Source organism: Herpailurus yagouaroundi, unplaced genomic scaffold (assembly GCF_014898765.1).
Source record: "Herpailurus yagouaroundi ecotype Mexico unplaced genomic scaffold, PumYag 140, whole genome shotgun sequence".
Classification (NCBI taxonomy): Eukaryota; Metazoa; Chordata; class Mammalia; order Carnivora; family Felidae; genus Herpailurus; species Herpailurus yagouaroundi.
The window spans coordinates 9443088-9469400 of NW_024412395.1; the positions used below are offsets into that span (position 1 = coordinate 9443088).

The 26313-nt window shown below is 54.8% G+C and overlaps 1 protein-coding gene and 1 long non-coding RNA gene across 2 annotated transcripts in view; one reads left to right on the forward strand and one right to left on the reverse strand.

The window, feature by feature from the left end:
- The window catches only part of GLI2 (GLI family zinc finger 2), a 257439-nt gene that overhangs the window by 56166 nt on the left and 174960 nt on the right, over positions 1-26313 (reverse strand). Inside the window, 1 exon segment of the mRNA XM_040474663.1 lies at positions 7358-7463. Within this exon segment, the coding sequence (XP_040330597.1) occupies positions 7358-7463 (106 nt within the window).
- On the forward strand, positions 19196-22498 carry LOC121030417 (uncharacterized). The gene is made up of 2 exons (XR_005790189.1): positions 19196-19877; positions 21992-22498. It is a non-coding gene; the product is annotated as an uncharacterized LOC121030417 (long non-coding RNA).

The following is a 26313-nucleotide window of genomic DNA, read 5'->3' on the forward strand; positions in this document are numbered from 1 at the left end:
ATGATGGTGGAAGGCACAGGCCCTCGCACCCACCAGCTGGCGTTTCCTCTTTTCTCAAACTACCTGGGCCCTCATGCTGACTTCACATGAATTGATAGCTAAAGCCCCAGAGCCATCTGTCCCTAGCAAGACCGCCCCCCTCCTCTCTCCTTGTCTATACGGGTGGCCTTGGGCCGTGACCGCTGGAACCCTGCTCACCAACTACAGCTCAGGATCAAGTGGCCCTGATGGCAGTGACTAGTGGTGGTCAGCTCTAGAACCTAGGCCGGTGCTGCACGTTCAGCCATCACCACGGATGTCAGAGGTCAGGTATGGAATCAGGCACGAGGAGAGAGAAAGGGACTGTCCTTCTCATGGTTGGGAAGATGTAGCTGCCCTCGTTCCAGAAGCTCACCCCCTTCTGCAAGCCGAGAATGTGCACAGATTTAGGTCAACGTATGGGGACTGCATCTGTGGATGGGTGACAAAAAGGAACCGGGGGATTTTTAACACCTCGTACTTTGGACCTGTTATCACTGAGGGGGAAAGGCCTACAGCCTGCTGATTCTAGGACTCTGGAAAGCCAACACACAGCCCCGGGCCTGTTTTCTTGGGTATAAAATAAGCAGAGTGGCTCGCGGTGGTCCCCAAGTGCTGGCCTGTGGGTGTCTGTAAACAGATTCCCGGTCCCCATTTTAGCCCAAAAGAACCAGAACTTCTAGGCTTGGGCCTAAGAATGTGCATCTTTAAGACAGACCCGAGTTCAGATTCGCAGCCAGGTTTGAGAACTGCAGGACGAGATGATCTCTGCGTACCCTCCTGGGCTGGAAGCAGCTGGAATTGGTCCTCTCTGACGCCCCATGGCTGGGCTGGGATGAGAAGGACCCCATAAGCCACACGGGGAGTGGAAGGTTGACCCCTTCCACGACAGGGCACGGGTTGATCCTGGCCCACTGATTCCCACACTCCTGCTTACGTGACTGCTTACAGGGGGCAAGTGGGGAGCTCCAGCTGGGGGCCCTGCATGCCATGCCTCAGTCTCTGTCCCCACTATGCCTAGCAAGCCTGTTTCCAAGGGCAGGGGCCAGGAGGGGAGCCGCCCCTTCCCCCCCCCCCCCCCCCCCCCCCCCCCCGTTTCCCACCAGCAGTCACAAGGCTATGGAAAGTCTACAGGGAATGTTTGCCCCCACTGACTGGCCGGCCTTTCCTTCTCGCTCTCAAGAATGGACTCTCAGCCACTCAGGATCATATTCCCAAGGGGAAGTTGGGGGGGGGGTCACAAGAGAACCCCACCTGACCAGCAGAAACAACCCCCCTGCCCATTTATCTCCGCACCACTTGTGGTTTATACAGATAAGAAATGTTGCCCCAAGGGGCACCTGGGTGGCTCAGTCTGTTAAGCTTTCAACTTAGGCTCAAGTCATGATCTCACAGTTTGTGAGTTCGAGCCCTGCTTTGGGCTCTGTGCTGACAGCTCAGAGCCTGGAGCCTGCTTCAGATGCTGTGTCTCCCTCTCTCTTTGCCCCTCCCCCACTCATGCTCTGTCTCTGTCTGTCTCAAGAGTAAATAAACATAAAAATAAGAAAAGAAATGCTGCCCACAGAGTCCACCGACAGCGCCAGGTACTCTTCTAGAACCACTTGAGCATTAGGGAGCTGTGCAAGTCCTGCTGTGGGTTTGCACCTCCAGGGGACAGGGAACGTTGGCTGTGTCAGGGTAGGGGGCAGGCATCGAGGAGGAGGCCGTCCAGCTGGGCTGTGCGGGCTGGGTTTCCACACACTGAACCCTATACCCCACTCTCCCCTCTGTAGCCGCCTGTTGGAGTGGAGGACAGTCAGCCTGGACCCTGCTCCTCATCTGCCTGGGACATGATGACAGGCTCTGGCAGATCCCTTTGCCGGGTTCCCCACTTCTCCTCTCCATCCCCTAGCTGCTCCTACAGGCACCCTGGAAATAAATCTGACCCTTCCCTCTCGCTCCTGGTTGCCAAGGGGATAAAGTCCAAAGTCTTTCAACTGGGAGAAAAAAAGGCCCCACGCCTCCCCATCCCCAGTGGTACTTCTTCAGTCCTATTTTCCACCTTCTTATGTCACGGCCACCAGACAAAATCCTCTTTGAAGGTCATGTCATGGCCTACCTCCGCCACAAGTCCCTCGGCCTGCAATGACACCCCCCGCCCTCCAATAAGCAAACGGACATAGCAACTGTGAGAATATTCACCGTTAACATCCACTGAATGCTTCCAAACCCCTCTGCCTGTTTTACTTATATGACCCCATTCCATTCTCAAAACAACTCCTCAGATGGGACAAGTGCTATTATTATGGCCTATTACAGAAGGAGAAACTCAGGTTAATCCTTTCGGATTGGTCGGCTGAGTTCAGCGCTGGGGTTCAAGGCCAGGTGGGCTGGCAGGGTCGGTGGCAGAGCACTTCCCTGGTCTAGCGGGAGGACCTCCGGCGCATGCGTGGTGGAGCCCTGTCCCCGGAGCGCATGCGCCCGAGGCGCCCAATCACCGGACTGTGGGGCCCAGGACAGCCAATGGGCAGCGGCCCCGGCGCGGAGCCGTAGGCGGAGGCCCCCACCCCGCAGACAAGAGACGACACCGCACCTCATTTGCTGCGCAACGTTTGTGTAATTAGACGCATTTAGCGCCACAGAGGCGGCGTGGGCTACCGCAGGGGCTTGATGGATCGGGCGCTCCCCCAGGCTCCAACCGCATTAATCACAGAAGCCAGAGCCACCGGGGCCGTTTTTTTCGTGTAGGCTTCGTCCTGTTTCCCACCTGAGGCACCGGTGCGGAAGAGGGAAGGGGTGGACTTCCCACGGCCCCAGGCCAGCCCTGAAGTACTGGCCAGTGTCCCCGTGTGGCCGGGTGGGGACCGACCGTCCCGAGGATTATGTGGAGCCCTCGAAGGTGCATTCTGGCAGGGCACGGGGCTTTGGGAACACAGTGCTTCTGCCCGACACTGGGGTGTTAACCAGGAGAGCCCCTCCCTAGCTGGGGAGGGGGGACGGCATGCCCACCTCGCAGGGCCGACTGGCAGGAAGTCGATGCCCCCTCTGAAGCTCACCAGCTGCATCTCACAGGGCAGTGGGGAAGGTGAAAACGATATAGCATACCTAGCTCCCTCCCTGGCAGAGCCTGGCCTCCCAGAGGCCCTGCACACACGGCTGACGCCTTTTGACGGCATCCTGGGTGATGCCATACTGGCCACGGGGGGTTGGGGATCCAAATAAGCCCCAGAGACATTCAGGCCCTAATCCCTGGCATCTGTGACTGTGACCTTCTAGGGGGAAAAAAGGACTTTGCAGATGTTATAGAATTAAGGATCTTGAGACAGGAAGATTATCTTGGATTACCTGGGGGGGGGGGGACCCTAAAAGCCCTCACTGGCATCTTTATAAGAGAGGCAGAGAGAGAAGAGTATTATAGAAGAGGAAGACAATGTGAGGACAGAAGCAGGGGAGAAAAGGCAATGTGACAAGAGGCAAGGGTCACCGGCTAAGGATCACGGGGAGCCTCCAGAAACGATGAAAGTCAAGAAGCTAGATTCTCCTCTGGAGTCTCCAGAAGGAACCAGCCCTACCAATACCTTGATTTACTTTAGACTTCTGGCCTCCAGAACTATCTGAGAATAAGTTAGTATCGTGTTGTGCCACTGGGTAAACTGTTATAGCAGCAACAGGAGACTAATTCACTGCCCCTCAGGTATCAAGTCTGGTGAAAGAGTCATCTGGGCCAGGGAGTGACAAGGCCATTTCCACAGGCCCACTGACCTGGCCAGACCTCCCCAGCTGCCTGCCACTAAGGCTTTCTGCTTCTACCAGTGTTCTGCCCATGCCGCACCCTTCACTGGCCGGGAAGGAAGCAGGCCCAGAGAGGGGACATGACTTGTGTCCAACCCAAGGCCGGTGAATGGCAAAGCCTGGAGAAGACTCAGGGACCATCTCTTAGATCTCCATCAGCCCCAGGGGGACAGCACTGAGGGCTCCCGTCAGGGCTCCCTCATTCAGTGATGGGAGGCCCATAGAAGCATCGCTTGGGGGCATGTTAAACCCAAACATGAGCCCTGCCCCAGTCTCTGACTCAGCAGTCTGGCCTAGGGCCTGAGAATCCGTATTCCTAACAGAGGATGCTGATGCTGCGGGTCCAGAGGGTTGGGGAACCACTGACTGAGGGGGTGGTGCCCTAACAAAGGGCTCTATGTGCTTTCAAGAAGGAATCAGCTGGGCCTGTCCAGGAGACCAGTGCTTATCTATGTGCCTCCAGGAGAGAGCCCAGCGTGCAGCTGAGGGCCTGGGGTCAGGAGGTTGTAATTAGATTTCTAACTCTCCCACTCCCTAAGTGGGTGACCCTGGTGATTAGTTATTTAACCTCTCTGTGCTGCCTCAGTTTCTTCTGTAAAATGGGATGGTAAGAACAGGAAATATTTATAACAGAGCCTGTTTAGTAGGTCGGAATTATTGTGAGAAATGGCAGTTGTCAATGGTGGGGTCTTATTACAGCTCTGCTGTGGTCACCAGGTTTGTGCGGACATGTGAGCCAAGATAGTCACCTCACGGTGCTGCAATCCTGCGTGGGCTGTGCCTCCAAGGAGCCACCGGCACCACCCATGTCTCTGACCAGCACCAGGTCCCTTGCAGGGGACACTTCCCTGCGGGTCTACTTTCCGAGGATCTGTGTCACTGAACGAGCCCCAGTATTTCTCAAGAGCAGAAAGTCAGCAACTCCAATCCCCTCCCAAATAGGGACTCGGCTTCCTTGATTCTCCTTCGGTTCTCAGATGCTATCGGCTGAGCAATTTTCGGGTGATTCACTAGCTCCAAATGTGTGCATCCCCCATAAGCTAGCCACCAGAGCTGTAGTCTCAGCCCCTGCGGCTGGAGGGGCTGGGAGGTGGGCAGAGGGCTGCAAGGGCCCCATCACCTACCAGCTGGACCAGCAGCAGGCCCCAGTCAAGTGAGAACCGGCGACATGCGCTGCCACGAAATGAGAAATTTCCAGTATTTGAAAGACCCGGGAGACGACTCTAGGGGACTCCCAAAGTCCAAATCTGTGGTCGCTGCAACCACACAAAAATAGTGACCACAACAGAATATACCTCAGAGTAACACGACTATCCAGGCATTTATTTGGTGTAAGTAAATAGCCAAAGAAAGAAAGACACAGGGGAGAAGGGACTATTTCTCACAGGAGAATTCCAGGTGATAAATGTGGAAGGAATGATGGAAATAGAAAATCACCATTTGGCAAACACTAGTAATTAGTTTCTGTTGAGAACTGTCCATGGATGTTAAAGTTAGTGGGTGAAGATATGATGGGACACAGGATATTTACATATTATCCAAGTATCACGGCCCAAGATACTTATTACTTACAAAGGGACCAGCTTTAAAGTAGAGAAACCCAGCAGACCTCACGTTAACTAAGGGATCTCCAGTGACGAGAAAAATTAACATCTCCCATGACGAGAAGTATTGCCATCATGTGCATGGCATGATGTACTAGGTAGGGGCACCGAACCACTTTTAAGGTATTATACCCCAAAATTCTTATTCTGGATTTTTTTTTAAGTTTATTCACTTTTGAGAGAGACAAAGAAAGCATGAGCTCAGGAGGGGCAGAGAGAGAGAGAGAGAGAGAATCCCAAGCAGGCTCTACCATGTCAGCACAAAGCCCGATGCCCAGCTCGAACTCACAGAACCGTGAGATCATGACCTGAGCTGAAACCAAGAGTCGGATGCTTAACTGACTGAGCCACCCAAGTGCCTCTATTCTGAATTTAATCATGAGGCAACTTTCACGTAAGTGTCCCAAATCGAGGACATCTGCACATTTTGTACTGGCCTGTCCTCTTCGAGAGGGTCAAGGTCATGAAAGACAAGAGAAACTAAGCCACTATCTCAGAGTGAAGGAGGTTTGACTGCTAAATGCAAAGGCTGGATCCTGAACAGGAAAAAAAAAAAAAAGAAATTAGTGGGGAAACTGAGGAAATGTGGGTAAGATTTACAAGTTAGTCAATGACACTGTATCAGTCTTTTTGGTCACGTAAGATGTGAACAGTGGAGGGGATAATGGAAACCTTTGCACTATTTTTGCAACTGTTTTCACATGTCTGAAATTATTTCAAAGTAAAAGATATGCTAAAGGAAAGAAAAGCAAAGTCCCAAATTGGCTCTGCCTTGGGGAGGCAACAATGGGTGCCCAGAAACAGGAGCCGCCTGAGGGCTGGGACCTTCTCAGTCTCCGGCCTCCTGATCAGGTACAGTGCTTGCTTTGAAGGTGGGGCGGGCTCAGCAAGAGTTCACTGACTTCACTCAGACAGGAGCTGGGAGAGGCAGGAAGTAGGGTTTGTCTTCAGTGGGTGGGTGGGTGGGTGGGGAGTGCTCTCACTCAGCAAACATTGATCAAGCACCTGTTATGTATAGGCCACTGGCAATGGGGCAATGAGAGGGAAGTTCAGAGCCTACTGGTGGGGGGGAGTAGGTGTGAAAACAGATGATCCCGGGGGAAGGGCCCCCACTCGGTGTGGTCCCCAGGAGGAGGGTGCATTCCGGGCACGGGGAACTGTGGCAGGGCTGTGTGTCCTAGGACTGTGAACAGCGACTTGGTGTGGACAGGTGAGGTGGCTGGGTCTAGAGGGGCCCCGGGGCCGGTTGGCCCTTTGCAATAGGCTCCCTCCAAGACAGGTGTGCAGAGATGTGGGGGTAGGGAGAAGGTTCCAGCCTCTCCTCTGAAAGCAGAATGGATGCGGCAGCACCGGGCCGAGTCTTTGAATCGCAAAGACCGAGAAAACTTGGTGGCTTCGAAGACTCAGGTGGGAATAAAGAGGGGCAGGATTAGTTTTAGCGAGACGGCACTGGGTGAGGCCCCTTCTACCAGGGATCTCAGAGCAGGGAGAGGGAACAGGCCCCAAAATATAACATGGAGCTTGTCCTTATCATCAGGGTGACTCTATAATATTCTAAACTGAGACGTGTAAAAAAGGGTGCTATGAAGTATTATCCTATGACAACATATAACTAAGGTCCCGGTACTTATGAACCTCTGGCCTGGAGGGGGTTCCCACTGCGTGGGTGCACACAGAGCCTCAAGGTGCTATGGGTACACCGGGACAGCCTGCAGCCTTGGAGGTGGTGACGTGTGAGCCAAGCGGGGCTTCCTTCTCAGGGAACCAGAGGGATCCCACCAACACATGTGCGCAGGGTCCCGGCTCATCGCCCTCCCGGGTGGCAGAGGTGACCATCAGCTCAGGACAGGGCAGATCAGGAAATCCAGAAAGACAGACGGAGGCATGACAGGTGGCTGAGGCTGCTGGCCTCCGGGGTGACAGGTGACAACATGCTGGGGTGGAGGGTGGAGGGCAGAACTTACCCGTGCACGCCGTGGACAGAGTGGGGCTCATAATGGTACCTTCCCTCCTGGTGTCTCATGTCAATCGGTAAGGGAGCATGAAACGGTGGCAAAAGGTGTTGTGGCACTGTGGAGTGGGAGAGAGAAACAGGCCTTCAAAAACTTTTCCCCTCCCTCAAACAGCAATTTTCAAAGGGCTTTAAAGCTCAATGAATTTCAGAGCAAGAGTAGCCAGGACAGGGGGCTCCGCGGTGCCCTGGCTATCACACACCCACGGAGGGGGATGAATAAATAATCAAAGTCAGCCCGAGAATCCTACATCTTTCACATAAAAGATCCCCAACCGCGCTCTTGACAAAGACAAGCAGCTAAGCGCTCTTTGAACTCGGGGAGATTAAGGCTCAGCCACAAATCAGGGCTGACAGAGCCGACGGGCTGCTGCCCATCTCGGCCTCGGCTGCGTGTGGCTCCGGCAGCCCCGGGTGACGGCATCCGGATGCTGCAGTCACCCTGGCTGGAAATGTTTACCTAGAACCATCTGTGAAGCCGGGGCCCCGCTCCCGGCTGCGGCCAGCCTCAGGAAGGCACAATCCCACCGAGCCGCCTCCCCCGTCCTGCTGGCGGCAAAGAGTGGACACCGACGTGGGCCTGTTAATTCTCCAGCTCTTCGTATTAATTACTGACCCCAAGTGAGCTGGTGGGTGCCTCCAAGACGCAAACACCAACACGTGAACATCGCTTCCAGGGTTGTGTCTGCACTTGGCCTGCCCTCAACAAATCATCATGATAATTGTAGGATGCTCTTTGCTTACTTAAAAAAAAAAAAAAAATTCCTGGGTACCCTGGAGGCAAACATAATTATAGGCTTTAGGAAAACAAGCCTCTTTAAAAAGTAGGTAGACCGGGAAAAGGGCTAAGAAGGGGAGATTTCTCAGTCAGTTCTTAGGCTGAAGGCCATGGGCCAGTGGGAGTGTTGAGTCTGGATCGCCGAATCTATGCAAGAAATGGGGACGGGTTTGCTTTATACGCGTACAAGCCAGCTGACTGCCCAGCCCACGGTAATGAATATATATGCATAACTCTGCTAACAGTTTCTGGGCAAATGCATTCTGGTACTGTACTATAAGCACTATGAGTTCTCTTTTCGTGGTGGTCAAGCATATGTAACGTAATATTTACCCTTTGACCCATTTTTATGTGTCCAGCTCAGTGGCATTCATACATTCAAATTGCTGGATGCCCACCATCCATTTCCAGAACATTTCCATCTTCCCCAGCAGAGACCCTGTTCCCATTAAAGACTAACTCACCATTCTTCCTCCCCGCCAGCCCCTGGCAGCCATCTTCTCCTTCCTGTCTCTATGATCTGACTACTCCACATGCCTCATAGGAGTAGAAGGAATCCTACAGCATGTGTCCTTTTCTGTCTGGCTTAGGTCACTTAGTATAATGTCCTCAAGGTTCCTGTGGTGTAGCAGGTGTCAGGATTTCCGTTTTCAGGGCTGAATGCTATTCCATCGCATGGATGTACCCCATGTGGTTGTCATTCATTTGTTGATGGATGTTGGGTTGAACACCATGAATTCTTTTCTTTAAGATTTTCTTTTAATTTTTAAGTAATCTCTACACCCAATGTTGGGGCTCGAACTCACAACTGTGAGATCAAGAGTCGTGTGCTCTACTGCCTAAGCCAGCCAGGCACCCCACAAACACCATGGATTCCTAAAAGAAAACTTCTCTCCTGAAATTTTAACCTGAATTTTTACATAATCAAATTTATCCTCATCATCCCCCAATCCTGACACCTTTCATGGGGACTGGGAACAAAGAAAGCAAATCTTCTCACCCTGATGAAATCAATTTGCCAAACACAGACTCCACAAATCTTGGCCTCAGAGGGGACATGGCCATCAGACAGGACACCAGACGTGGGGTCCCATCCCTCTGGGTCGGGCCCTCACTTCCGGGGCTGGAGATTGCTGGAGCGACCATGCTGTTCCCTTAGGCCAGTCCATGTCCCCTGAGAGGTGAGGCTGGACCCCGGGTGTGACCCTGGTGGCAGTAACAGGATGCCAGAGCCCCTGGGAGTCAGAGATCCAGAGCACAAACCTGGGGCTCACCAGCTGCGTGATATCAAGCAAGCTTCTCTCCTTCTCTGAGTCACCATTTGTTCATCTGAGAATGGGTAACAGTAACCTCCTTTATGGTTGCTATGAACATAAAATGTTCCTGCAGGGGCAGTGCTTAGCCCTGTGCCTGTGCATACAGGAAACACTCCATAAATGATACTACTGCCGATGACAATTCTCACTAACATTTGGAGCCTCGCAGTCCCTGATCCGCTATGAACACACTATTTTACTAGCTGTGGAGCGTCGGACAAGTTGCTCAGAGCTCCCCGCAAACCTGGGGAGGGCGGAGGGGTCAGTGCCGGCCTGCTTACAGACTGGGAGATGAGACGGCCTTCCCTGAACCCCCAGGGACCCGAAACACGGAAGCCGTGTTCGCTTCCCCGGATGTTCAGGAAAGGGCCTTTTGCTTTTTGTAAGTTTCTTTATTTTAAATGTGGCCAGGCAGACCAGAGTATAGTATTGGTAATAAAATAAAAGTACTTTGCTCCTGTGTGTTTCTGAGTGTTTCCCTGCATACCCAAAAGCCCCCTGAGGCAGCCAGGATAGGCTGCTATGCCCATTTCACAGATGTGGAAATGGGAGGCAAGGGGTGACTTCCGCTCAAAGTCACAGAGATAATAAACAACAGAACCCGGAAGAGAATCCAAGGCAGCTGGACAGCTGGTCGAGGGCTTTTCCCTCTGCTCAGACACAAGGAATGGCCAGAGGCAGTCGCTGGGTGGGAGGGTGATCCCGGGGCTTCTCCTGGTCCCACCTTGAGTACATATTATGTTTAACAAATGCTCATGCAGCACTGGGCCCTGCTCTCAGTACTTTGCAGATACCAATTCCTGGTCTTCACTGCACCCCAGGCTATATTTACCCCAGAATCTCCAGTCCTCCCACCGGCCACCCCCTCCACCCCCACCCTGCAAAACCCGGGTGTGCCCCTTTCCTCCCTCATCCTGCCACCTGCAGAAGTAGAAGGCGGTCCCCTAATGCTCTCAGAGCCCAGACCTTCCCCTCCACTTCACCATCTAGGAGTGTTCTGCTCAGGGTTAATGCAACTTCACCCGGGTCTAAACAGCTATAAAATCTGCAGAAATGAAGTGCTCATAGTAGTTTACCAGGTGAACATGAAATGGAGGTGGGGCCAAGGCTGAAGCCAGCTGCTCTGTGTGTGTGTGTGTGTGTGTGTGTGTGTGTGTGTGTGTGTGAGATGGGAAGGAGGACCCTGGGGCTTCTGGGAAGAGACATAAGACACAGAGCTCTGCTGCAGCTGGGGCTGCTCTCTTTCTGCCTGATCACTGGGGTGCAGGCTGTGGAGGTTTACGGCGGGACGTAGCTTTCTCTTAAATCGGGACTGCGGGCCAGGCCATGGGACATTGGGGAAATCGTGTCTCCTCTCTGGGCATTACGGTTCCCATTTGTACAGTAGGATTTAGATGGGTTAAGTTCCTTCCTACCAGGACAATCCTGCTGTTTGTGAACCCGGAGTAAGAGCCATGCTTGTCCCAACCAGTGACACATTGAGGCTTGAGGAGGGATCCCTGAGCAGGACACAGAAGGAGCTCCGGGTACAGACACTGCTTCATTGCTGTGGCCCTATCCATACAACTCACTACTAGGGACCAGTAACCCTTTGAGAGGCACTCAGCCCACCAGCCCCGGGGTTTCTGTGAGAGGAGCTGCATTGCCCTGGCACTGACCGAGGGGAGGAGCCAGCAGGTGTCCCAGTCACCTGAGCCCACGGGTAGGACCGCTGCCCCAGCCAGCTGTCTCTGGGGCCAGCTGTGCACACGAGGCAACCCACGGGATGAAGACTGATCCAGCCCATCTGAGGTCTCAGGACCCTTTCAGACCAGCATGGACTGTCCCCATGCGCCCCTCATTCAGAAGTGAAGGCTTTGCTCAGAGCCCCTCACCCGGGCTGCAGGAGAAATTCCATTCTGGACTCGGGAGAAATCACTCGGGCCAGAGGCCGTCAGCAGCACCCAAGGAACACGAAGACACACGCAGACAGTGAGAGCTGCCTCCGAGGGACATACTGAATGAGATCCTTCCACATTGTTTTCATTGTGGGCGCTTTTTTTAACTTAAAAAAAAAATCTAAACTAAACCATGTCCTTCCGGTGGGGAGACACACACACACACACACACACACACACACACACACACCCCACACCATATGTCATTTCAAAGACATGGCTCTCTTTTTAAGTTTCTGGGGAAGAAACTCTAAGATTGAATTTTCTACGGCTCACCCCACCCCCTTTGAAGAAAATGCACATTTGTTTTTGATCCTGCACGGAAAGACGGCCAGTCTGGGAAGCTGCGATGGTGGTGTGAGGGCTTTTATACCGAAACCCAGAATTTTTCTGTGCTGAGGTCTAAAAGCCAAGTGCTGCTCGGCTGGTGGTCCTGGGGGTGAAGGTTGTCTTGCGTCGGCAGTGTCCTTGGTCTAATGCAAGGGGGCAAAGAGGACCCTTCTCTGCGAGTCCGGCTCTAGTTGAAGCCCCATTAGTAGTGACTCTAGTGCATTTCTGCCAGCGAGGACGGGACAGGTCAGCAGAGGGTTCAGACACAGAATCAGGAAAACTGGGTCATCGAAACATGACCGGGCAGCTGCACCAGCAGCTGGAGGAATTCTCCTCGGATGAAGTCATCTGTTGCTATATCACGGAGGTGCTGCCCTGAGGACTGAGCTCAGAGAGGGCCAGAGAGGCTGGCCCAAAGCTGGAGGGGCTGGAGAGGAGAAAGCAGCCATCTTCCAGAACAGACTGGATGTGTTAGGGGCCCCCAGCTCTCTGGACTGTCCACTCCCTAGGGATTAGCACGGTCTTCACTTACTGTGGTCATTTCCATTAAGACCACAGAGGCAATTAGCTCGGAGAATGTGGGCCGGGCTACCCTGGGCCTGGGCCCAGGGAAGCAAAGGGTTTCTGTGAGAGGAGCTGCATTGCCCTGGCACTGACCGAGGGGAGGAGCCAGCAGGTGTCTCTGGAAGGAGGCCTGGTCCTAGCACAATGCAGGTCTGAGTTACAATGAGGCAGAAATGCATCTCAGTGCAGTCCCTGGGGCCCTGAGCGGGAGGCCAGGGGCCAAGGCAGGGTGTGAGTCCCCATATCTTGCTTGGGCAGCTGGCCCATGCCCCAAGGTCACCGTGCTGGCCAGGGCTGTGGCTGCATCACAGACACTTGATGGGTCCCAGGTGGCCTCTAATAAGCCGAAATGGAAGCATTCCAATTTGGCATGGCTCTAGGGGGCCGAGAAAGGGCTTCCTGGTTTCCAAATTTCTCTTGCCCTGTGGAGGACTCTGCTTGGGATTCCCTGGGAAAGACTAACAGATCATGTTCCTTCTCCTTATAATTCCTCGCATCTTGAGTAATACCCACTGGAACGGTTTCACTACTTTTCTTAAAAGCACACAGACCTTGGGAAGGTCACGGAAACAAACTCACACTAATGTGCAGATGATTTACCAGGTCACTTTCCCTTTAACGGAAGGGGCCAGGCAGGAAGAGACACCCCGTGTCTTTGGAGCAGGAAGGTGCTCATGTGGAGGAAAGCGAAATCGGCAGAGGAGCAGGCTTGAAGTCCAGCACAGTGCACTTTATGCTCAGATTGAAAGCCGGATCGCTCCGGAGCTGCACGTCAGTCAAATGAGAGTCTCAAGGGGGGGATGAAATGTCCCCGTGGCCTAAGGAGCTTGGGATACTAGGGCAAGAGGCACATGAGCCATAGATCCAGACGGTCTTGGGTGTGAGGCCCGGTTTTGTCATTTGCTAGCAAGTGACAGGCACCCTGGGACTCAGTGTCTTCACCTGGAAAGTGGGAACGGCACCCACCCCGGCTGTCGCACAGCACGTCTGCGGAGTCTGGCACACTGCCAAAACTCAGTAAGTGGCCGTGCCCTCCCTCATCACTGTGAGTCTCAGCGGAGATGTGAACAAGGGCCCCGATCCTCGCTGCAAGGAAGGGACACTGAGATGCACGAGGCAGGAACTCAGAAGCGGCATCCACTGCTCCACGTGCACTTCATGCAACTTGGTGCTCCCTGACTCACTGCGTTTTGCAGGGGGGCCGGGCAGAAAGGATGGGTCATGGACTTCGGAGCACTGCAGGAAAGGTGTCCCACGTGTGGATCCCTGCTGACTGCACCCCATTCCCACACGGTCCATCTGTACGAGCCTCACAGTGGCTACTCCAAACCACACTGTGCCCCACCGATTCTGTCCCTAGTGTCTGTGCTGGCAAAACAAAAACCAAAACCCAAACCAAAACAACAGGTGAGGGGACTTGCACGTGGGCTGACAAGTTCAGCGAACATCACTGGGAATTGTGCCTTTGGCTACATCACCCTGTGCAGCTGCGATAACGCAGCTCGCGGGAAGCCCAAAGCCGAGGACAGTGTGATCGCGTCCCAGGCAGGTGACATCTCCCATGTGCTGAAGGGCGGCGTTTCCAAGGACGGGTCCCCTTTGATGATGCAATTTTCGTAAACCAAACCCACCTCTCCCCTCTGGGAAGCCGGGGCGGGGGGCAGGCATTGATGGCCTGGACAAGCGAGCCTTCGGGGAGGTCCCTCGCATCGCAATAGAGGGAGGACGCTATTCGTGACTCCACTCTGAAGGCCAAACTTGGTCAGTTGAATTGTTTAACCCTTCAGCGAACAGGAATGGGAAAGACGCTCTACCAAATGAAAACTGGTAAGTTGTGTGGGGAAGGGACGGTGTTCGGCACCTTTATTTTCTGTGCAGATGGCTCCGGAAGACTGGCCAGCCCTTCAGCAGATGCTGGGCACTAGCTCGTTGCCTGTCCGGGTATGATCTACATTTTAGCCAGTGAAGCTGGGCTCATCGCAAGGCCTCTGTGTTCTCTCCCGTTCCTGTGGAGACCCCAGGCCCACTTCTCAGGGATGCTGGAGCTAAAGATAGCTCCAGAAGATACCAGAAGATAGCCAGACGATACCAGAAATGATGGCACCAACTCCGGAGAAGAGATGGAATGTTCCTTCTCTTAGCGGTGTGTGTCTGGCCTAGGGTTACAGTTCAGACCCCTCTGTTCAGGCCCCTCTGATGCGGCCTTGACCTGCACAGGTTTCGAGCCCCAGCGGGTGCAGCTCTTCAGCCTTCTCCAGAATCCCTAGGGAAGCTGCCCACCGCCCAGGGCAGGCTCTCAATCCCGAGCTTACATAGCCCAGAGGATGGAGACGAAAGTTACGCTGGTGACCCACCAGCCCACCTAAGGTCTGCCCCACAAAGGCAGTGTAGGAGGATCCTGCCGGAGTGTTCCGGAGGCCCCAGAGAACAAGCACAACCCGAGGTACTCTGTGGGGGCCATCTGCAAAGCTGGGAGCTTGACCCCACGTGGTGCAGCAGGCTCCATGTGTGTCCTCGGAGCCGGGGACAGGAGATTTCTGTGACACCCAGAGCAGCCAGGACGCCTCCCTGGAGGAGGCGGTTTTGGAGCTGGGCCCTAGCGGCCAAGACTGGGGGAGCTGGGAGGAAGGGCGAGGAAGATGGGTTTCCCAGGCTCGGAGGCAGTGTGGACAGAGTCCAGAGGACTCAATCGTACCAGGGCACAGAGCTGTGCCAAACGTGAATCTTAGCCAAGCCATGCGACCTGTCCTGTGTATACAGGATTAGGAACACCTCTTTCTGAGGTCCTCCCGGGGACTAAATGATGCATTACACAGAACAAGAGGCACGCTATAGAGCTACCAGGTACCAACATGGTGCTTCTCAGACCCAAGAATCACCTGTAGGGTTTGTTCAAATACCGTTTGGGGGGCTTCATCCCCAGAGCTCCGGCCTCAGACGGGCTGGGAGGGCCTGAGAATCTGCATGTATAACAAGTGCCCAGGTGCGGCTCACAAAGCTAGTCGGGGACCGCGCTTGAAAAACCACTGGCCTATGTTAACCTTTTACACCTCCAGAGTTCCCACTTGCACCGGCAAGTAAGAGGTTATTTCTCGTATCCGTGCCTGCTATGCCATTGTACTAGCTGGTGAACGTCTGCATGTGCAGAGGCCTAGCGTGACTGACGACTGAGACGGCCCTGCGTGTGATGGGCAAACCCCGGTGACCCCCCCATGCCGTCCCATTTACCAGCAGCGGCTGCAAAGGGCCCGAGCATCACAAGGGAGGCAGCCCGGCGTCTGCTTTTCCACGCTGCGACAGTGAAGGTGCACGGGGGGCTGGGAGGGGCCACGGGACCTGGCACGCGTCCGTCCCGGTCTTCGCTTGGGGTGGCCTCAGGTCACTTGGAAACTTGCACAGTTTCGAAGGCCAACCCTTCAGACGTGTGGACTCAGATGGCCAAGTCCTCTCCCAGCGGGAACGAGGTAGCGGCCAAAGCCGCGGAGGTAGGGGGCCTGAAACTGTAGCCGAGTCCAGGGTGAAGCCTCATTCTCAGCGGCCGGGCAAGTCCACTTCCGGGACGTATGCAAACGGCGCTGTTATTCCCAATAATAAGAGCCGGGACAGGCTACTTGCAGGGGCCCCTCCTGATGCCCAGGCACCACCCCACAGGAAGCACTTAATAAGAATAATAATATCCTGAATGGCAGTCCGCAGCATGCAATTAAAAAGCGGTTCTGTCTCACTGAGGCGGAAGGGGGGGGAAGAGTTAAAATGAGACAGGAAATTCCAACACTACAAGCTGGCTGGTGTCCGGCAGGCTGAGGCCCCACCGCTCACGCAGTCAGACCTGCCCCCACACAGAGCTTGACAGGATCCGGGCCCGGGCCGGACCCACCGGTGCACACCGCCCACCCCCGAGCCGCGGGCTGGCCTTTCCAAGAAGGTGTTGCTTGACAGAATGTGACAAAATAGCTGCTGGAAAGAGAGAGGGAAAGTGCTGGGCCAGGGCGAGGCCAGGCCACCCCACGCAGGGCAGTGCCCGGAGGCCGCTCTCAAGGGCGGGGTGGGCAGGTGCTAGGGGAGAGGCGCACTCCAAGGGCTGGCGGTGTGCTTGACCAAATGCCACGGGGCCCTCATGGCACGGGAGCCCGGGCTGTCATGGGATCTGCCCCCCCGCCCCGCAACAGACTGAATGTTTATCCCCCTCACCCCCAAATTCATATGTGGAAATCCTAACGCCTGAGGTTGATGGTTTGGAGGTGGGGCCTGGGAGAGGTAATTAGGTCGTGAGGGTGGACCCCTCAGGAATGGGATTAGTGCCCTTAATTTTTTTTTTCAATGTTGACTTATTTTTGAGAGAGAGAGAGTGAGCGCGTGGGAGTGGGAGTGGGGGAGGGGCACGGGAAGTCTCCAGAACTGTGAGAAGGAAAGGTATGTTGTTTAAGCCCCCGGGTCCCTGGCATTCTTGTTAGAGCCGCTCGCACTGACAGAGACACCCCAGAGGGTGGCGGCAAAATGAGAGAACAGGCCACACGAGGCAGACAGAACCTGAGCCACAGGCCACAACCCACACCGTGGCCAAGCCTGATCCCACCTCTGACTCACTTAACCTCCCTGTGCCTCGGTTTCCCCATCTGTACAAAGAGGGCAGTGACAGGACCCACATCAGAGGAAGGCTGGGAAGCAGAAACAGGCTAACACGTGTCCAGGGTATGTGTCGGGCTGGGCACCCAGCAGGTCCCCGGGAGTGCCCGCGTGGCCATCTCCACAGACCTCCTGTGCCTTCAGTAAGCGGTGAGGGGTTGGGGTGCTCCAGAGGTCCCTGGGGAAGAGCCCTGCCATCACGGGGGTTGGGACGGATCGCCCACCTGTCGAGGTACACGAGTGGGGTCCCACATTAGAGGCTCTCAGAACCAAAAGAGACCTCAGAGAAGGTTGAGCCTGAGCAAGTCTGAAAACTGTCCCGGCCACAGAATCTGTTCCCAAGCAAGTAGTATGCAAGCCCCTAAGATCTACATTAGATTTGAGGCCCGGGAGACCACGGCTCAGAAAGTGTTCCCTGAAGACCTCTGAGGGACCCTCCAGAAAGCTCGGATTCAGCCCAGGGGGGTGGGGAAGAGAGTGACCCACAAGCTGGTGCCTGTGCCCCAGGACAGAGGTCAGCACTTCAGTGTGGACCCAACGCTGCTGCTCAGGTTCACCTGCACAGACATCCCCCCGGGTCTTGTCACCCTTCACAGACTCACCTGCCAACGAGCACCAGCAACCATGGGCTGGCAGCTTTCGTGTTGTCCTGTCGCTGCCTGAAAAGCCCACTTGTTATGGCGGGGGTGGGGGTGGGGGTGGCATTTAGCCTTCCAGGAGGGTGTCTGCACCACTCCTCTGCCTGGTCCCCAGGGGTCCCCAAGGTGTCACCTGCCACCTTGCTTCCTTCCCCAGCATCTGGTTCCTCTTGTGCAGAGCTCTTGCAAAAGATTTCCCCAGCCCAGTGCTTCGCTGCTGCTTCTGGTCCTCCTGGGAGCATCGACAGAGCCTGTGGTCACTCCGCTGTGGTTCTCAAGGGACCCTGACTCAGTCTCCACCGGGCACTGGCATGGCGCTTTCCCGGGCTGGCTGAGGCACTCCTTTCTGAGTGCTCTCAGGCAGAGCCTGCTAAAGCCAGTCAATGAGATTCAAAACCGGGCAGCAGAATTTGCACTGAGAAGAGTGGTCAATCACCTCGGAGAACTGGGGCTCTACGCTTCCTTCCTGTTGCATTTGACAGCCAATTACAAAATGCTTTCGTTCCTTCCCAAAGCAGGTCTCTTAAGGACCACTTCTCGGGAGCCCCCTGTCAGTATGGTCCCAGTGATTATATGTTACTCAAAGGGATTCTTTCCTTTAAGACAATCCCTACCACTGGTTTCTTCTCTAAGTGCCCTTCAAATGCAGTTCAGGTCAATAGACATAGGCAGCAGGGCACGTATGTTATTTTAAATTTTCTAGTAGCCACGTGGAAAAAAAACCCTAAAAAGATACAGGTGATGACGTTTAGTAATACGTCATTGACCTCAGTATATCCAAAATGTTATCATGTCAATATATAACCAATATGAAAATTATTAACAGGATGTTTGATATTCCTTTATTTTGTACTGCTTCCTCAAAATTGGTTGTGGGATTTACATTTACAGCAATCTCAGTTCGAGCCAGCTACATTTGACATGTGTGGATAGCAGCTGCCTTATCACTGTTAAACTCTGTTTATACAGAATTCTAATCTAGGTTAAATAGAAGTCTTACTGATATATAAAATATGGTGAAGAGTGGCTTTCCAAAAGTCCTTCCTCATTTCTGAATCTTAGCAACCAATTAACAGTTATTCTTCCTTCCTTCCTTCCTTCCTTCCTTCCTTCCTTCCTTCCTTCCTTCCCTTCCTTCCTTTCATCCCTCCTTCCCTCCTTCTTTCTATCCATTTAACTGATTCCAGGGTTGTCCTTCCACACCCCCGACCCATCAGGACAGAACAGAGCAGGGCAGCAGGCCCACGCTGAATTCTGCCCTGGATCGCTACCCCACTGCCTTCTCTGCAGGCTTGGGCAGGCATTCTCAAACAAGCCAGTGGGTGTGTGGACTCCCAAGACCTAACAAATAAGAGAGTCTCCCAGGAAGCAAAGCCCATGCAGGGTGTCAGGCGGGGCAGGACCAACCATAGAAGACTTCCAGAAGCCTGGCTCCCTGGGCAGCACTGGCTCCATGCAGTTCTGGACCCAACTGACTCAACAGTGGTTCCGGCACAAGCCACCTCCCCCACCCCTCCTCACACTCCAGCCCATGGCTGCCCACTGCCTCTGCTGGAAACAGTAGTTCCCTGAACTGGGGACACTGGAGACCCACCAGGCAGGACTAGAGGCCAGTGCACACAAACCCTGGGAAAATCCGCTTCCACTTATTTTGCTGGTGGATAAACTGAGGTGCAGAAAACACGATCTCATGACAGGACCCAGAATCTTGTTTCCTAGAGTAAGACTATGTAAGACAAGGGAGAGAGAGAGAGAGAGAGAGAGAGAGAGAGAAACTCCAAAGGCTTCCTGGACATCAAAAAAAAACCCTCTTACAAAACAATATTTTGATGAGCTAAGTGTGTGAATTAAAAGCAGATGGAGTCTACTTCCTTTAAAATAAACAGGGTTTAAAATCTAGGGGCCAACTCCCACACGCAATGTGTCTCTGGGCCGGGGAAACCAGAGCTGCCCTTCCACAAACCCAAGGTGGGCTCAATCGTCCCATGCAAGGTGCTATGGGGCAATGGCCCTGCTCTGTGTGTCCAGTGCCATCCCAGCAACGGGGACCCAGAGGAGGGATGTGACTGCCTGACAGGCAGCCCCCAGGCTCTGCCGCGGCCTGCAGAGTGGAGTGCAAAGCCCAGCCTAGCCCTAGCACTCTCCTGATCCTGCCCCACGCACTGCCCCCTGGGTCAGACGGATGGCCTTGCAGCCCTAGAGCATTACTGGCGCTCGCCCTGCCTGGAGAGAGAGATCGGAGCCACAGGTGTGTGACGGACGAGGGACGAGCACGTGGGACCCGGTAAGGAAGAGTTCCAGAGCCGACAAACTCCAGGAGACACAGGGCCGTATTTCCACTTCGTTGGCAACCTTTCCAAACACGGATGCAACCCCCAAGGCAGGAGGGGTATTTCACGCAGCAGCTTTTAAGTGCCGCCCGGGGATCTGTAAAGTTGGAGGCAAGTGGGGGAGGGCCCTGCGGGAGGGGGGGGGTTATCTGTTTTCCCCAGCTGTGTTCCTGGTGCCTGCTAATAACCCCCATGGATCATCCTGCCTGGCTTGGAAAACGTGCTGACTGGCGTTAAAAATGGGCCCCTTTCCTGCCCGTGGCTCAGCGCCCCCACAGCACATGCCGGATGCTCATTGTTAGCATGCTGCAGGTGTAATTAGGGCCATCGCGATGGCAAAGGGCCCACCCTGGGTCCCCAAGAGCGATTGCAGTTCAGAAAAAGCACCCACCTGGTTTTGTACTGATTAATGACGGGCCCCACTAATAGCCCTGCTTAACACATGAGTTTGTCAAGATTAAGTAATTGCCTTAAACAAAAAGTGTATTATCTTTAAGGCCCCGCTGATGAATGACTGGTGCCGGGAAATGGGGTGATGGATGTCCGTGACTCCCTGCCACCATCCCTCCCCCATTTGCATAAATTAAAACGCAGCCCTTGATTACGATGAGAAGCCCCAGCAAACCTCGGCAAACCCTGCCAAGGGATGGGGTGGCTGAGGGTCCTACACTCACCCTGCCTCAGGCCTCTGGCCACCGCGAGACCCCAAACTGCATGTTAGCATGACAAACTTCTGGGAGGGGCAGAGAGGCCTGGCCAAGGGTGACCAGATGCCCCTTGGGGGCTGAGGTCGGGACGGGGGAGCTGGATGCAAAAACCCCAGGGTAGAAAAGCTGCAGAGATCATCCCGAGGACCCCCCTGAGGGAACGGGACGGACAGACCCGTGTACGACTAGACTGGTCCTTGTGCACACCCCATGTGGGAAGCTGTTGCTGTCATTAAATCACGAGCGATTGCATAAAGCTTTGCCGCTCATGGGGTTGTGGGACCAGCCGGTGGCCTGGGACGAGCTGGGATCCCCATGCGCACAAGCTAACAGCAGCCCCGCCACATATGGATGTGTGTATTTGTGTGCCTCTGAGCATCAGGTCCCCAGATTTGGGGCCATGAAATCCATGTGCCTTCTCCAGGGCTCTTGAATTTTTCATACTCTTTCCTTCCACACGGCACTTTGAAAGAGAGAATTCACAGAAACGGACAGAGCCTTGTGCAGACGGAGCCTACAGAGGCGGGCTGGCCGGCGTAGTGACCACTGGAAGGGCCGCTGGGGAGGGAGAGCAGAACTTAAAGTAGGGGCTGCTAGGGCCACATTTGGGAAGGGGCCAGTAGGGCCCAGCCAGTCTGGGAGCATCAGGTGGGCTCCCTGAGTCTGAGGAGTCTGAGGCTCCCTGAGCATCAGGTGCCTCCCAGGGGATCTCCGTGCCCGTCAAAAGGTGGAGGGTGCATTTATTCCCAAGAAAGAACGACATCGATGGTGCCGCAATCCTCTGGCTTCTGGTGACTCAGGGGACCAGAGCTGGGGGACCCTCGCAGCCACTCGGTTGGGGGTTAGACCTTCAGCTCAAGCCACGGACAACAGTGCACCCTCGTTTCCTGCAACGGGTCAGCGACGCACCTTAAGGGCAGAGGAGGAGGGTAACTTTGGCACACGTCTGAAACTTTCATCTGCCTGCATCTCGCTTCTGCAGACAGTCTGTCCCACCAGCCATAAGCCACGCAGTGCCCTACCCAGTAACTGATTCCCCTTCCTTTCTGGGCAAAATAAGATTCCCAAACCAAGCCACCCACCCTGAATCTGCCTCCGGGCTGGAGCGGCACTAGCCAGAGCCAGGAGCTGTTCCCATAACATTGGTTTCCCCCAAACCACGGCTTCAGGGCAGATGCCAAGCATGGCCCGTGAGTGGGGAGGGGTATGGGGCCAGATCTGGGTGGGGGAGCCTTCCCTCCCTGAAAGCAGACACGGCGCCTTCTTTCGCCTTCCAGATGGGCCACAGGGCCCTCCTGCCCCACAGTTCTGGAACATGTGGAGTCTGAACCCGGGGCCCTGGCTTCTTTTCCCTTTTCCAGGTTCTGGGAGGGACCCTCAGTGAACAACGTACGGAACACACGCATGCAGGATGGAGCAGACCAAATGCTCCAAAGATAAGGGCCCTGACACGCAGGGACTCCGGAAGGTGTTCCCACAGCCTGCCAACTGGAAAGACGTTGGAACATCACTTCCTTGTTCTACCCAAGTGCGCACAGACGAGTCGCCCCGAAACCCATGTCCGTGCTCCGTGTTCAGGCTGGTCCTGGGCACCCCTGCTCCCATGCCCAGCCCCGCTCAGGCTGAAGCCACGCAGAAACTGAGAGGACAGGCCACGAGACCAGAGCCTGAAGGGCCACCCTCATCGCCGACCGATGTCCCGGTATGATCAGCCTCCGCTCACCTCACAGTGCCGTTGGGGCGGGTGTAATGACCTGTGTGGGGTCCCATGTGAATACGAGCTTGCTGTCCAAGCCAGCCATCTAGCTGCCCCCAACCCGAGAGCACAAAGGAAGAACAATAAATGCCCACGAGGGCGCCAACCTCTACGTCTGTATTGTTCCCATAGTAGTAACACTGTGCTCAACATTCCAGTGGTAAAAACTCGAACAGTATCTTTTTTTTCTTTTTTTTTAATTTTAGAGGTAGGGGGCTGGGGGGAGAACTGCAGAGAGAGAGAGAGAGAGAGAGAGAGAGAGAGAGAGAATGAACCCTATGCAGGCTCCATGCTCGGTGCAAGCCTGACATGGACCTCGATCCCACGACCCTGGGATCATGACCTGAGCCGAAACTGAGTCGGACGGAGCCACCTAGGTGCCCCAAGAGTATCTATGGACTGACATAAAATGACAAGCATTTTTTGAGTGCTTATGTCAGGCCTAACTCTGTGCACTTGATATTCATGTTTATTTACTCTTCATATCAACCATGTGTGTGTGTGTGTGTGTGTGTGTGTGTGTGTGTGTGTGTGTGTCGGGGGTGGGGGACACCATCCCTACACCACTCTACAGATGAGAAAACTGGGACTCGAAGTGTATGCAACTCGTTCAAGATCCCACAGCGAGTACCCGGCAAGGAAGGCTTTGAACCCTTGCCTGTGATTCTAGAGTCTGAGGCTTAACCGCCTTCCCGGCCTGCCTATCCGTGACGACTGCTTTCTTATTACAGTGTAGCTGGCTGGAAAAGTCCCTGGCCACAGAAAACACATTCCCCGTGGTTCTACGTAAGTCAGTGCCATTCCCTGTGGTTCTACGTAAGCTGCACTCCCACCCAAGAGAGGCCACTTCTGCTCGGAGGTGTTAGGGGTCACCAGGCTCCCAGTTCTGTCTTCTCCATCGGAGAGCCCATGCCTTCAGGGACGGGGCCCAGGTTCTGCTCTGGAGATGCGGGAAGCAAAATACCCCGTTCCTGGTCTCAAGGATCTCTCAGCCACCAGGAGACGCACAGGTCAACAGGGGAGGACCAGGAAGGCATAGAAGGTTTCCGGACGGGACCAGGATGGGGTGATTGGCCAACTAAGTGAAGGGGATCAAAAGGTTATAAAATAAATAAGTCACAGGGGACGAAAAGTACAGCCTAGGGGACACAGTCAATAATACGGTCACAATGTATGGCGACACGACACTTACCGTGGTGAGTCACGATGTATGTAATGGTCCAACCACCATGTTGTATGCCTGAAACTAATGTAATATTGTATGTCAACTGTACTTCAATTAAAAAAGAGAAACAGCGGGAGTGCCAAAGCCCTGACCTAGCTCCCGCTGCGGGGGGCTGAGCAGGCAGGCGGCTCTGCCCGCGGTGAGCACAGGGTGCCTTCTCAGAGAGAAGCAGCAGCCCTCCTCTGGACATGGCCCTGTCCAGGCCGACGGTGAGCTCGGTAGGTGACCAGAGCCCAGGAGAGGGCAGCAGGCAGGAGGAGCTGGGTACTCACCACTTGGGTAGAAACTTAGACCAGTACAGGGGTGCCGCCCCCTCCCTCATCAGTCCCTGGGGACCTCAGTGAGGCAGCCAGCACCTAATTCACAAGCATCCAGTGTGTTCAGCTCTCTGTTGGGTCTCAAGTGGAATAAAAGGGGCCACAGAAGCCTGGGCCTAACCTGAAAACCTGTGTTCCTACCAAAGAGCCTTCCAGAAGCAGGCAGGAAACCTTTTCTGTGGCCTGAACCCAAGCCCAGGTGTACGAGCAGCCACAGTGCGAAAGACAGAGGCCTGCCCAGATTAGCCTCGACCTCGGGCAGCGATCCGGCTCCCGGAGTGAGAACTCATTCCAGACTCTGGGTGTCCTGAAAGAGGACAGTTCTGGGTTCCTAGTCCTGATTCTGCCCCTTACTAGCCGTGTGACCCTGGGGAAGTCAGACAACCTCTCTGAGCCTCAGTTTCCTTCTACGTAACCTCCTTCCCTCATAGGGTCACTGGGAGCAGCCAGTGAGATCACACAAACGTAACCACATGCCCTGGCTCGCTGTCAGCACCCCTGCCTTCACATAAGCTGCACTCCCACCCTCCAAGTTGGCGGCTAGAGGATGCACAAGGGACAGGCCCCCACTGCTTAAACTGGGGGTGGGGTGCCGCTGTGAGAACCCGCACTTTCCCCACTGGCAGCAGGCCGGGCTTGAGATTCCCCTCCCCTTCTTCTTTCCTTCCCTCCTCCCTCCTCCTCTGCAGGAACTAAGAGCCCCCTTTTACAGCCCCTCATGCAGGCCCCGGGGGAGCCCGAGGCTGGCAGAAACGACTGCTAATACTTCCAGGCACATTTACTGAAACCTTTTGACACGGGGGATATTTTTATGAGATAAGTGCCCTGTGTCGGTATCAGCTGGCAAGTTTCATTACTCACATTTCTGTCCTGCAAAAAGCCTTTTTCAATCACTGTCCATGGCAACGATAAACTTTAATGGCTGAGGGAAAGTCTGCAGCCCAGACGCTCCCGTCCTTCTACCTCCCTGCCCCGGGCCGCCAGCTGACCTCTCTCCTCTCCCCATGGGGCCAGAGGTCCAGGCAGAAGCCAGATGCAGGGGGGTGCATGACCCCCACTCCCCAAACCCCCTGTTCCTTAACCTCAGAGGATCACAGGCCTCGGAAGCATATTAGAAACGGCAGGGAATTAAAAGGCCAATGCCCAGCCCAGCTCTGACCATCAGAGACAGAATCTCTGAGGTGGGCTCCAGGACATTAGCGTTTTTAAAAGCCCCCCCCCCCCCCCGGGGGTTCCACTGGGAAGGAGGTGTGGAGAACAGCGTCACTTCCTCTGGGAAGGCGGGTCCTGGGTCACAGCCCAATCTTCCCTCAGCAGCCACCCCACTGCTCACGCACGCTCCCACGGACACCAGGTCCTGCACCCAGGAGGACCCAGGCAGACGAGCGTCTATTGGATGGTCAAAGAACCCAACCCAGAAGTCATGAGGACCCACACAAGGCCAGGAACCCACATGCCCTCGGAGCCCAGGTCCCGCCCTTTCCATCTGAACGAGTCCTGTTTGAATGAGCATCTGGACGGAAGAATGGTCCGGGGCTGGCACGCAGCAGGCAGAGGTTAGTGTTCGAGGGATAAAGAAGAACGAGTAAATGAACGAAGGAACAAATGGCTTCTACCTACAGGAAACGCGTCCCACCACCTCAGTGTCCTACAGGCAAGGATGCTGTTTGGTGTCTCTGAAACGCTCACTTTCCAGAAGATCCTAGCACATTCCAGCTCAAGGCAAGCGGGGCCTCCATCCGTCCTCCTGGTCACTTGTGGCACCACTAGCAGAGCTGAGCCCACTGTCCGGGGCTGTCCTCACAGGATGAATTTGCCTCTAGGACCGAGGGGAGCTGAGGAGGGCGGCTTTCCCCCACCAGTGCTCTCCCCAACCTCACCTCCCAGCAGCCCTGCACACACACCTGCCTCGGGGGTCCCTGACTTCCCTGGCCCCCGGGAGAGTCCCCAGCCAGACTTCTGTTTCCCCAGGAGTATCCCCCACGAGGCCTCTCTCACAGAGTCTTTTGTCATAAGCCCTCTGGGTCCTTTGGGACAAGGAAGCATGGGATCGATGGGCAGAGCAGCCAGAGGCAGGGAGTGCTGAGGGTCGTGGGGTCCTGGAAGGCTCATCTTCATTTGGCCATTACTGCCAGCTCTGTCCGAGTGTGGGGGGCAGGTTTCTGTGCACCTCGAGTGTGGACAGAGACTCTGTCATACCCCTTACAGTGCCTGCTGCAGTAAAGGAGACCAGGCACGGAACAAAGGACCACCAAGGGCCAAGTCCGACCCTGAGGCTGGCTTCATTCTTCTCTTCTCACATATCCTCAGCCAACCTGTCTTTTCGGGATGTGCCGAAGTCACAGGTTCTAGGGCGGAAGGCTCTGGGGACAGTGTGTCAGAAGT